This window comes from Acanthisitta chloris, unplaced genomic scaffold, assembly GCF_000695815.1.
Source record: "Acanthisitta chloris isolate BGI_N310 unplaced genomic scaffold, ASM69581v1 scaffold1697, whole genome shotgun sequence".
Taxonomy (NCBI): domain Eukaryota; kingdom Metazoa; phylum Chordata; class Aves; order Passeriformes; family Acanthisittidae; genus Acanthisitta; species Acanthisitta chloris.
Window position 1 is genome coordinate 966 of NW_008681832.1, and position 11,098 is coordinate 12,063.

The 11,098-nt window shown below is 52.5% G+C and overlaps 1 protein-coding gene across 1 annotated transcript; it reads right to left on the reverse strand.

Annotated features, from left to right (window-relative positions):
• Positions 1-1,753: 1,753 nt before the first annotated feature.
• Positions 1,754-9,480, reverse strand: LOC103805575 (receptor-type tyrosine-protein phosphatase T-like). The gene is made up of 14 exons (XM_009078229.1): positions 9,445-9,480; positions 9,022-9,058; positions 8,214-8,311; positions 7,924-8,040; positions 6,644-6,801; positions 6,430-6,565; positions 5,549-5,698; positions 5,271-5,370; positions 4,675-4,754; positions 4,117-4,251; positions 3,569-3,694; positions 2,842-2,999; positions 2,432-2,567; positions 1,754-1,828 (listed from the first exon to the last, which is right to left on the reverse strand). Exons 1-14 carry the CDS (start codon positions 9,478-9,480, stop codon positions 1,754-1,756), a joined length of 1,542 nt encoding a protein of 513 aa, XP_009076477.1.
• Positions 9,481-11,098: the final 1,618 nt, after the last annotated feature.

Sequence of the window (11,098 nt, forward strand, 5' to 3'; positions counted from 1 at the left end):
TTATTTTCCATAGGTCAAGGTGGCCAGGTTGGAGATGAGTCACTCCAGCCCCTGCCCAGGACCATGGAGACATTCAGCATAGTGAGGGAGTGGAGAAAATGGGAAGGATGATCCCAGCTGAGTGCTGATGACTGTCATGTCCCCTGGCTCTCCTGTGACTGTGACCAGGATGGGGGTCCCATCCAACTCATCCAATTTAGCAGGGCAAGAGAAAAACAGGAGGCCAAGAGGACTGTGAGCTTTTTCTTTCCTCATCCCCTTCACCTCCCAGCTTTTGCTTACTGCTTTTTTAAGGGTTTTGATTTCAACTTTCTGTAGTTCCTTTTTCCAGGCTTTGCTTTCATGTTTACTTTCCCAGAAGCAGGACCTGTTTGCAGATTTCCCAGTCCTGGACTCACATGGGCTCAGGCTGATGGCATTCTCCTGCTGCGTCCTGGATTACCAACCCTTCTCCCCACTCCCTGCTGAAATTCAGTCAAACCCAGGGCTTTGCTGGAGCTTGGCCTGGCTGGACTGCCTTTGTGACTCTGCCTGGACAAGCAATAAAGGCTTGTGGTTTGGAGGGGCTGCCTGTCCCACTACAGCTCCTGTCTAGTCCCCTCATTGCTCTTCTGGGGTCACATGCCCTTGCAGGGAGCTAACTGTACCTTGCTGAGATGAGACATGAAGTGTTGCTGTGACCCCATGTCCCTCAGTACCTGGGTGAACACAGTGGTGCCTGACAGCCCTTTTTACCTCCAGGGCTGTGCTGGACAGCTCTTACATGAGTTTGGATGAGATGAGTGCTGGGGGATCCATAAAGGGTGACGCCCTTGAACACACATCTTGGGCAGGATTGTGTTCAGTGCCTATGCCTGTGTGCACCTATGTGTTCTCAGCTCCTTTGTGGCCTCTGTGCCAGGCCAAATCTGGCAGAAAAGGAAAGATCAGAGGTCACCACCACCAAGGCCATTGCAGGTTCTTTATTGGTGAGACACAGAACAGAGAGCCATGGGGTCAGTCTTGGCTCTGAGGACCCTTGCCCTTGAGTAGCAAAGGTGGAACCAGTCTCCACAGTGCAACAGCCTCTGCTGGAACCACATCCAGGATATCCAAGTTGAGCCACTATAACCTGGGTTTGCCATGGTGGAGTCAGACAGCTGAAGAGGGAGCCTCTCTAGAGCTGTCAGGGCTGTAGCACTTAGGTCAGCACCAGGAAGATGGGAGGAGTCATTTGGGGTTGGAAGGACCAGTTTAGCCCTCAGGACTGTGGATTGTCCCTCTCTTGGCTCTTGTTGGCCTTGGGCATCGTGCTTCTTCAAAAGCAGAACAGATAGCCTGTGCTCCTGAGCACTGTGGGTCTTCCAGTAGCTTGATGCTTCCCTGGCAAAACACAGTGTGTGTGTTCATGGAGCTACCTCACTTTTTCTGTGGCTGCCTGAAGGGACAAGGGAGCCTGGATGGGATTCTCTTCATTCCTGGCAAGGAAGTATAGGTCAAATCCTGATGCCTCTGCCCTGGTCTGCATACTGAGTCTGTGATTCCAGCTAAACTCCTGGGCAAATGCTGGGCAAAGGTTCCCACTTTGAAGCCTGACCACAATTTGACGACAGTCCAGCCTGTGCTCTCCATCTGCCTTGGTGTGGCTTTTCAGGGCAGTAAAGCAACTTGGGGCTGTGCACACCCCTTGCATTTCACCTGGTTTCCACTGTTACTGATGAAGGGCTGTTAAGAGAGTCAAAGTCCTGTCCAGAGATGGGCTGTGGTCATGCCTCTACTTGAAATTTCCATAGGTTTCAAATGAATTCAAATAACTGAGAGCTAGTTCGTAGCAGAGCCCATACTGCTCCTGTGGAAACAAGGATGAACATGAGAATCTGGTACACCAACAGCTGCAGTAGAATGTCAGACTTGGTTTCCAACAGCTTCCTGAGCAAGCCAAACACAGGTACAGCCCACTTTCCTTGCAGTGGGAGCCCAGCTTCCCCTGCTGAGGAATCACAGGTATGTGCTCCCTTAGCTGGAAGGATGGGCTACCCCAGCGCTGGAGCCAGCTGGTCCTGGGAGAAGAGCCAATCTCCACGGAACAAAGTGGCTGCTGCTCACTCCCATCTGGGTTGCTAACCCTATGATGTTCCCTAGTTCTCAGACGAGGTGGTGAAGTGAGTGCAGGACAGGCACCTGAGCACCTACCAGTGCAGCCTGCTGCCGAACAGGCCAGGTGGACCAGAAAGGGGCCACTCATCATGCAGGATGCTTTGGTGCCTGTTTTGTTCTACAGAACCTGCTCCCGATTGAGTAGGTATGTCCCAGTGGCAGAGGCTTTCAGAGGTCTCATCTACCCCTGCTGGCCACAGGATGATCTAAGCACAGGGGGGCTAGGGCAGGGACAGGTCAGGATGCGACTTGGCTTGGTGTTGCCATCCCAGCTGGGTTTGAAGTCTGAACCTACCACATCTTTGATGAGCTGTCTCCGCCGCCTCTTCAGTGTCCTCACAGCCTGGGATACATCCACCATCCCCTCGCTTTGGATCTGCTCACACAGGAAACTAGCAGCACAGAAGATCCCGCTCCGGCTGGCTCCATCCCTGCAGAGGAGAGCAAGGAGAGAGTCACTAGCTCTGGGATCACCTGACAGGGCTGAGCCTCAAGGGTGTCCCACTAGACACGGAGGCTCTCAGGATGATCTTGTCCACAGATCCTGCACACAGTCAGGCTCCACAGGGAAGCCTTACTCCCTGAACACAGCTGAATTCACGTCCATTCATCCACCCAAGATGGAGTTGTGGCCCAAGTTCACTGACACAGCCTAGGCTGAGTCAGTTCTGTGCCATGGCTGCTCCTCCAAGAGACATCACTCACCAGCAGCTGACAAGGATATGTTTATCTTGGCTCTGCCGATGGTGTGTCTCTACTTTCCCCAGCAAGCTGATGATGGTGGCAGGGTGTGGGGGAAGACGCTGCTGCATGGGCCAGTCCTTCAGCTGCCATAACTGGACTTCCAGTGCAGACTTCTTGGGCTAGTGGGGAACAGAGACAGTGGGTTGGGCAGAGAAGAAACCCATCGACTACATGGAGTGAAGAGACAGTGCATGTCAGTCCTGGCTCAGCCATGCACACTGGATCAAGAGAGCAGCTCCACAGTGGGGTAGCCCAGCCCCAAACTTTACCTTTCTCATTGTGCTCTGAGACTGACACATGGACAGAGAATAAAGGAAGAGCTGAGCACCAGGTGCAGCTTAAACTGACACTAGTCCAGTAGCAGCAATAGCTGTCCCCTTCCATGAACCACTGAGATGCACAAACTCCATCCATAGGTGCTGTCCTCCAAGCTGGAAATGCATGCAAAGGTACCTCTGCCTGCAGCCTTGTCTTCTTGGGTTAACCTCTCTCCCAAGGAGAAAGACCCTGCTCTGGCCAGTGACATTCCAGGACTCCACCAGATCTCTCTGCCCAGTGTGGCCTCCTCCTTCTCTAGCTGACTTTGACCCCAAATCTAAGCTCGTTGACATTGGAGCCTAGCTGGTGCTCCCAGCTTGTGTAAAGGCTATTCTCAAAGCACTTTGTCATCTCTGAGCAAAGAACCCACCTGCTGTCTGTTGGTGAGGGCAAGTGTCCAGGCCATGAATCCAGCTCCAGGCTCCTCTGAGATCAGCTGGACATGGAAACGGCCATAATCATCTTCGCCCTGGGTGGGCCAGAAGTCCACATATGTCTGAGGGAGAGGAAGACACATGCATGATCACACACATTCCCCAACCTGCATGTGTGGCAGGGCTTGGCACCTCGCATGGGAGGGCTCACACCAGGCCCTTGCCCATAAGCCACGTACACATGGCTGTGCCAGATGTTTGCTGGGGACCTAATGCAGTGCTGCTGACAGAAAAATGACACTCCTGCAGAGAGGACACCTGGGCAGGAGTAAGCATAACCTGAGGGATGCTCCCTGGTGTAAGGCTGAGGACAGACCATTGCTGTAGTGCCATAGTGCTGGGACTGTCCTTAAGGTTCTTGCAGGTAGAGCCCACAAGCTTGCAGGCTCCCATGCTAAGAGCCATGCAGGGTCAAAGGTAGAAATCACACTTCTTGGCCCCTCAGGGAATCAGGAGAGGGGAGGGCTGCTCTTGGGCTGCTGACCTTGTCCAGCTCCTGGAGTTGGTTCAGTACAACCACTGATGTGCAGGTGTAATCCCAGACCAGAGCCCAGAAATCCACCAGTGTGGTGGGGAAAGGCAGCTGGGTTATGATGAGTCTGTCCTCCTCGGTGTACGTCTGCAAAACACGCCGCGGTGTAAGCAGGTGGAAAAGTCACACAATCCACTCCCCAAAAGCCCTTGCAACACTAGGAATGGCTCCCTTGCCTCCCTGCAGAGATGGAGGAGACACAGGCCACCCCAGCCCTGCTCAGAACAGCTCAGGTTTGTGCCCTGCCACGCCTTCGCCCCCGGGCTCAGCTCCCAGTGGGCAGTGACCAGCAGCTGTGCGGCAGCCTGCTGAGCTGCCCGTGCAGGCAGGGCTCAGCTGATCACGGGGGCCATCTCCTGGCAGCAGGGCCAGCAGTCACTGCTAAGAAGCCCAAGGGCTGGGACACTTCAGACTAGGGTGGCATGCTCTACCCTTGCCTTGAGCAGGGGTGTGCGGGGCATCTCTGCTGCTCTCAGCAGCTCCCACCCTCCGCTGGGGCTGGAGCCTTACGCTGGCAAACACGGCATTGATGTAACCTGGCGAGGCGTCTGCATTCAGAGAGGACATCAGGATGGGCCGGCAGGAATCCGCTGCAGAGGCAAAGGGCAGAGAGAGAAGTGATGGGTCTTCCTCCCCCTACACAGAGGCAGAGGGCTTTCCCTGCAAGTGGTGTGGTCAGCGTGGCTCCCTGCAGCATGGGCTGGAGAGTCATGGATGAGCAGGCACCACCAGCCTCATGACCATGACAGCTTAGGGCACCCTGACAGGGGATGTCCAAAACACCATGGCTAGAAGCACAGGTGGTTCACTCTCCTCATGATTCCCTGAAAGCTCATTTGGACTTATCCACTGGGAAAGATTAGATCAGGGACTTGTTTATCCCTGGTGTACCCCATGAACACCTGCCTCCATCAAGCCCAGAAAGGAATCAGGGACCAGTCCAATGTGTATTTATTATCAACCAGAAAATGATGACTGGCCTTTGAACACAACCTGCCAGTGGCGTGCTGCTGGGGAGGGAAGAAGCAGGACAGCATAATTCCCTGTATACTGCTATCAGGTACTGGGTTTTAAAGCAAGGAACTGCCCAGCCCTGACATCTTTACCTGGCAGGATTCCTGGCTTGCGGTTCTTGGGTTTGTTGCTGGGTTTCTCTGCTTCTCGGCATGGCAGGAGCTGGAACAACTCAGAAAACTTCTGCAGGGCCTGTGGAGATGATTCAGCCAAGTAAGTCCTACCTGTCAGCTATGCCCCTCCTTCAGCCACTCCAGAGAAATACTCCCCCATCTCCATCCCACAGCTGGGGAGGGGAGCTGTGGTGGCAGGGGACAGTGGCATCATAGACCAGTCTCCACAGCACCAGTGCACTAAATCCTGGTGGTACCTTGAACTCCTTTTCCAGGACACTATTGTGCCTTGAGGTCTCCGCTTTTTGAAGGGAGTGGACAAGGGTGGCGATGCTCTCCACTGGGACCCCGGTGTTGCCACAGAGCAAGCCTTCGAGCAGCGCCTCGTACAGAAAGGTGTACTGCTCCTGCATGAGGACACAGGTCAGCTGCACCATCTAGAGCAGTTTCATGAGGAATCCTTGAACTCCAGACCCTCATTGGCATCAGTCTGTGCCAGGAATGAGCCCAGTTCATCCTTCACCTTCCTGCTGTGGAGCCCTGAGGCCAGACACCTCTCAGTGCAGGCAGCTCTGTTTTGGAAACAGCCAGCAACTCCAGCAACCCAGACAAGACCATCTTACTGTGGTTTAACACTCCCTCTCAGACCAGACCCCTGCTCCAGGGAAGGAAACACAGATACCTGTGGACTAGTTAGTCCTTGTACAAGCAGCTGGCTGGTCCAGCCCAAACTAGTCTTTTCCAAAGGGACCCAGCACTGAGCAGAGCATGGGGACATAGTCTCTACGCCAGGACGCTGCTGCCCAGGAGATGCCATGAGGGCAGACAGCCTGAAAGCCTGAAGAAAAGTAGATTCTCATTCATGATCCTTGTCTACAAGACAACCCTTCTATAGCAGGGTTACTGGTGCATATGAATGCTGCTGGCATCTCAGAGGGTCTCAGGGGAACATGGATCCTGACTAGGTTTAGTCACAGCATTGAAAACAAGATCCTGCAGTCTCCATTACCTGGCAACTCCAGTCCCTGTGACTAGACCGTGAATGGCATGGCCAGTGTGGCTCTGCGTGCCACATCCGCGGGAAGGGTGGGAAGCAGATCTGCAGCCCAAGGTGTGCAGGGGGCAGGTAACTCCTCACCTTGGTCTGCACCATGCCGACCCGCTGCTCCCGCAGCTGCTGCACACAGTGAAACACATCCACCTTCCCCTCAGCCTTCCCCATCTTCAAGAGGTAATCCAGGGCAATGAAGGTACCTGTGCGGCCAATCCCTGCACTGAAGACACAGAAAACTGGGTGTCAATGCTGCCCTTGTCAGCTATGCCCCAGCACCCAAGCACTCCCAGCCCAGTACCTGCAGTGCACCAGCATGGGTCCAGCAGGTGCTTCCAACACCCTTTTGTTCACCACCTCCACTAAGCACAAGAGCTGGGAAGGATTTCTGGGGACTCCATGGTCTGGCCACCGCAGGTAGTGAAACTGCTCCACCACTCTTGGGAGAGCACAGCCTGCCTGCAAAGAGAGAGGCATGGCTGGCAATAGGGACTAGGGACTAACCAGAAAACTTGTGTGAAGTGAATACATGCCAACAAGTAGGGAGCAGTGGAGAAAAGCACTTCAGATGAGCACCAACACACACCCACACCACAATGACTGCTCTACTGTAGCTCCTCAAACTACAAAGGGCAGATTCACTCATCACACAGCCACAGAATAAACTTTTTTCTCTGCTTCTCCATGCGGTGAACAATGAACGCAGAGCAGAGAATTCAGCTTGTTCCCCAGAGGAAAATTGTGAAAAAAAATATAAAAAACACAGTTTAGAATGTTTCCATAGTCATTGGAAAGCCTTGGCTTTCCAAAAAAAGGTATTCTTGAAGGCTGGTATTACACTAATGTGAATGTAGTCAATTTTCTTACCAGCCCGTCACGTATTTTTCCCTAAACATCACATTCACTTGGCCTGAACTAATGAACTGATGTCTTATCATCAGGCGCTCTTGGAGCTTTATCTTTCAGCTACATTTTGCTCTGGGCAAGACAAGAAAAGACTAGAATATGCACAACTCCGACTTCTTTGTATTGTACCTGTTTTCTTCTCCCTGCAGCTCCCTCAGCTTCTGCATTTTATCTGAGGTGTAATTTCAGCAGAAGTACCCATCTTGAGAAAGGTTATTATGTGGGTTATCCTACACTGTAAACTATCTGTTCAGGTGTTTAGGAGCTGCAAGTGACCAAGGAGCCTCAGGGTGGACCCTCTGCATATTGGTCCATGTGAGCTGCGGGCACCCATCTCATCATCCTGGATGTACTGAGATGCTATTTTATACCCTTTAACTGCTTTTAATATGCTTTGTAATCAACTCATCCAAGTGCTCAAGTATCCACAATCTGCCCCTGTGCATCATCAGTCCAGACTCAGCTAGGGTGACCACTGAAGCTGAACAATTGCCTTTTCCTGGCACAGAAACCTGGGGCTGCTGCCCTGGCATGGCATCCCATGATAGAAATGCTGACCTTCTCATGCTGGACACCAGGTAGGGCTCTCCACAGTCTTCTTGGCTAACATCTCCCACCAGGTGCTGAAACCCAAAAGCATCCTGCATTCCCACCTCAGCTACACGCCAAGCTTACCTTCTGCAGGCAGAAGATGCGTGTGACAAGGCCTGTGGTAGTCCTGCTGTTGTTGAGTGTCACAGTAAAGTCCCCGTAGACCTGCTCCTGCTCTGGCCAATACTGCTCGCACTTGATCTGTCAACAGCAGTGAGACCACTGAGAACCAGCTCAAGAGAGGAGCACTACAAGCCAGCAGTGGTGTGGAGCTGCTCTCTGCCCTCAGAGAACTGCACTGGGAGCACAGCAAAGCAAGTGAGGAAGGCTGTGGTGATGCAGAAGCTGAATATGGGCTGAGATGGTTTCTCTACCTTGTTCTGTTCCACTAAGCCTGTCAGCATCACAATGACTGAGGTCTTCTCCTGCCAGATCATCTGCCAGAAATCCACCACCGTCTCAGCCAAGGGGCCTTGGGAAGGAAGGAGAGAGCTCTGTGTTAGTCTCCAAGCTGTGGAAGCTTCCAGGAACAACTCAGGTGTTGCCAGGATTTCCTCAGCCCAGAGACAGGCACAGCTAAGGGCACAGTAGCACCTGGCAGGGGTGCTGGGCACATCAGCTTCATCACCATGTTAGAAATTGGGACAAGGAGGAAGGAGAGTAGGTAAGCCCAGGATGCATCATTCTCTACTGCTTCAGGGGCTTTCCCGTCCAGACCCTCAAGGTGACCATGAACTACTCCTACATTTTTGGTCCTACTTCCTGAAAAGCATTTCTACACTCTACAGGGAGCCTGAGACCTCCTAATTGCATGCTGCACAGAGCAGACTAACCCATCCTGGCTTTACGCTGCTGGAAGAAGACCATATCTGAGTGCGCTGAGTGCAGACATGTCAAACATTTCCACGATTGTCCTTGCCATGCCAGCTGCTAAAGTGATCAAACCAGGCTTGTGGGTGGAAGGACTATGTCCTCAGACTGGACTGTGCAAACACCAGCTCCAGCTGCTGCCTTCCATGTCCTGAAGAGGCTGTAAACACTGTCCAGGACAGAGATACTGGATATACAGGGCCTCGGACTGAGCCATTCACAACTCCTAGTCTGCTCTTCCAGTTCCCTATTTTCCAGACTGCTCAGGGGGGCAACTGGTATCTTCTGAGGGTGAGGTCTGGGAGCACCTACCTTGAGCTGCAATGAAGAACCGTGGACTCCGGTAGCTCTGTAGAAAAGAGATTCATACAGCTCTGATCATGTGGGTTAAATGAAGCAAAGGATCCATTTCCACAGGCACCAGAGCCCTCAGCACAGTGTGTCCCACAGCACCACTCCAGGCCAGCACAGAGTGTGGGTATCCAGGGGGTGCATCTCTGCTCCTGTCCCCTCACACAGCTCCCTTTTTATTAGAGATGAGAATTGCACACAAACCCAGAGCAGTCCAGGCAGCTCAGACAGGATGCAAGGAAAGTGACATCCCAAGACCTTGCCAGTACTTGAGGACAGCAAGGGCCAGACCTCAGGGCCACCCATGTGGGCAGGACCGTCCTCACCCAGCACAACCAGGCACCTTTCCTACCCTCTCACAGACAGCAGTTCCTTGCTACCTACATCCACGTAGCTAGCATTGATGTAACCGTTCCCCATGTTGGATGGTTGCAGCACCACACGGCAGTGATCGTCTGAAAGAAAGGGAGGTAGGCTGATGATTTGGGGCAGAAACAAAGATTAAGGAAGAGAATATAGTTTAGGAATGTCCAGGACTGTTTGCTGCCTCCTCAGCAGCACTCCAGTCCTTGGGACATGTTTGGGTGTAAAGAACAGATGATGAGATGAAAGGTGACATGGCACAGCAGGAAATGCAATAGGGTTTTAGGGAAGAATTTTTATGAAATGGCAAAATGTCCACACCATGTGGAGCCTAGAGGAGCTTTAAGGTTTGAAAGAAATTCAGTCACTTCTTCCACTTGCCCACATATACCTGCCTCTGGGTGGGACACAGCAGTATCCAACAATGACTAATGTCAGGATCAGGAATGCAATGATGAATGAAAAATTTTTCAGGAGGATTTGAGGAGCAGAACAAGGATTCTCAAACTGGATATAAAACAGTGGGGCCAGAAATCCCTCTGGGTTTCAGTGGCCACAGAGGATGAGATGAAGATCTCAGTATTTCTGAAGTGCTGGAGGGACACCTACACCAGTCCAGCACCCTGCACTGCCCAAACACCTCCAAGGGTGCCAACCCATGGAGAGCTCTGCTTACATGGGATAATGCTTCTGTAGCGGTTCTTGCTGTGATTACATAGCTCCTGCCCAGCATCACAGGGGTGCAACAAAGTGGAGGACAGTTGCTGCAGAGGAAGAAGACAAGTCCACTTGGCATTGGGATGTGTTCTGGGGTTAGCCAAGGCCAACTGCATCACACACCCAGGGAAAGGGTAAGGGCAGGGTGGACTGTGCAGCCAGGTAGAAAAGCATAGCTAAACCAGACCTGATACTCTCTAAGATGCCCGGCAGCATGCCTGTCAACTGATTGATCATCTGTCTGCTCTGCTAATATTTCTTCCCTCTTAAACCTCTTCAGAGCATCCAGGAGTTCCTCCACTGGGATCAGTGTGTTCAGCTCGCACACACCTACAGAGACCACAAGGACAGGAGTTTAGCATCTACCTGATGTTAAACTGGCTGGCCCTGGAGCTCTGAAGCTGGGACTGAGCCAGCATTGCAGTGGCCTGGACCCCATCAAGCCCTACTTTGTCCCTCCCCACACAGGTCCCTTCTCCTGGGAGGTGTCCCTTTCCCCATGCCAGCCACCTCTGATCCCCTTGTTCATGTAAGGACCTTATAGAGCCTGAAATCATCCTGCCTATACTTGTAACAGACAGCCTGTCCAGACAAGGCATGCAGGGCCTTTGCTTATACTGTACCTCCATCATATCTTGTCAGGGGGATGTTGTTCTCTGAGGTTTTTGAACTGTTGTGCATTAGCCTGCAAAACAGCAAGTCAGGCCCATAGATCATCAGAACAGAGACAGGAGAGGCTGAGGCTGTTGCCCATATAACAATCCTGTCTCTTGCTTTGCTTCATCTCTGGGTCCTCTTGGACACTCCCTGCCAGTGCAAGGTGCTGTATGCCTAACAAGCAGCAGGAGAGGTGAGGTACATACTGACCTGAAGAGCATGAAGAGCAGCAAAATTCCGAGTGCCAGGAGTGCAGCAACCAAAGCTACAACCATAACCACGGGCAGCCTGTCCAGCAGAG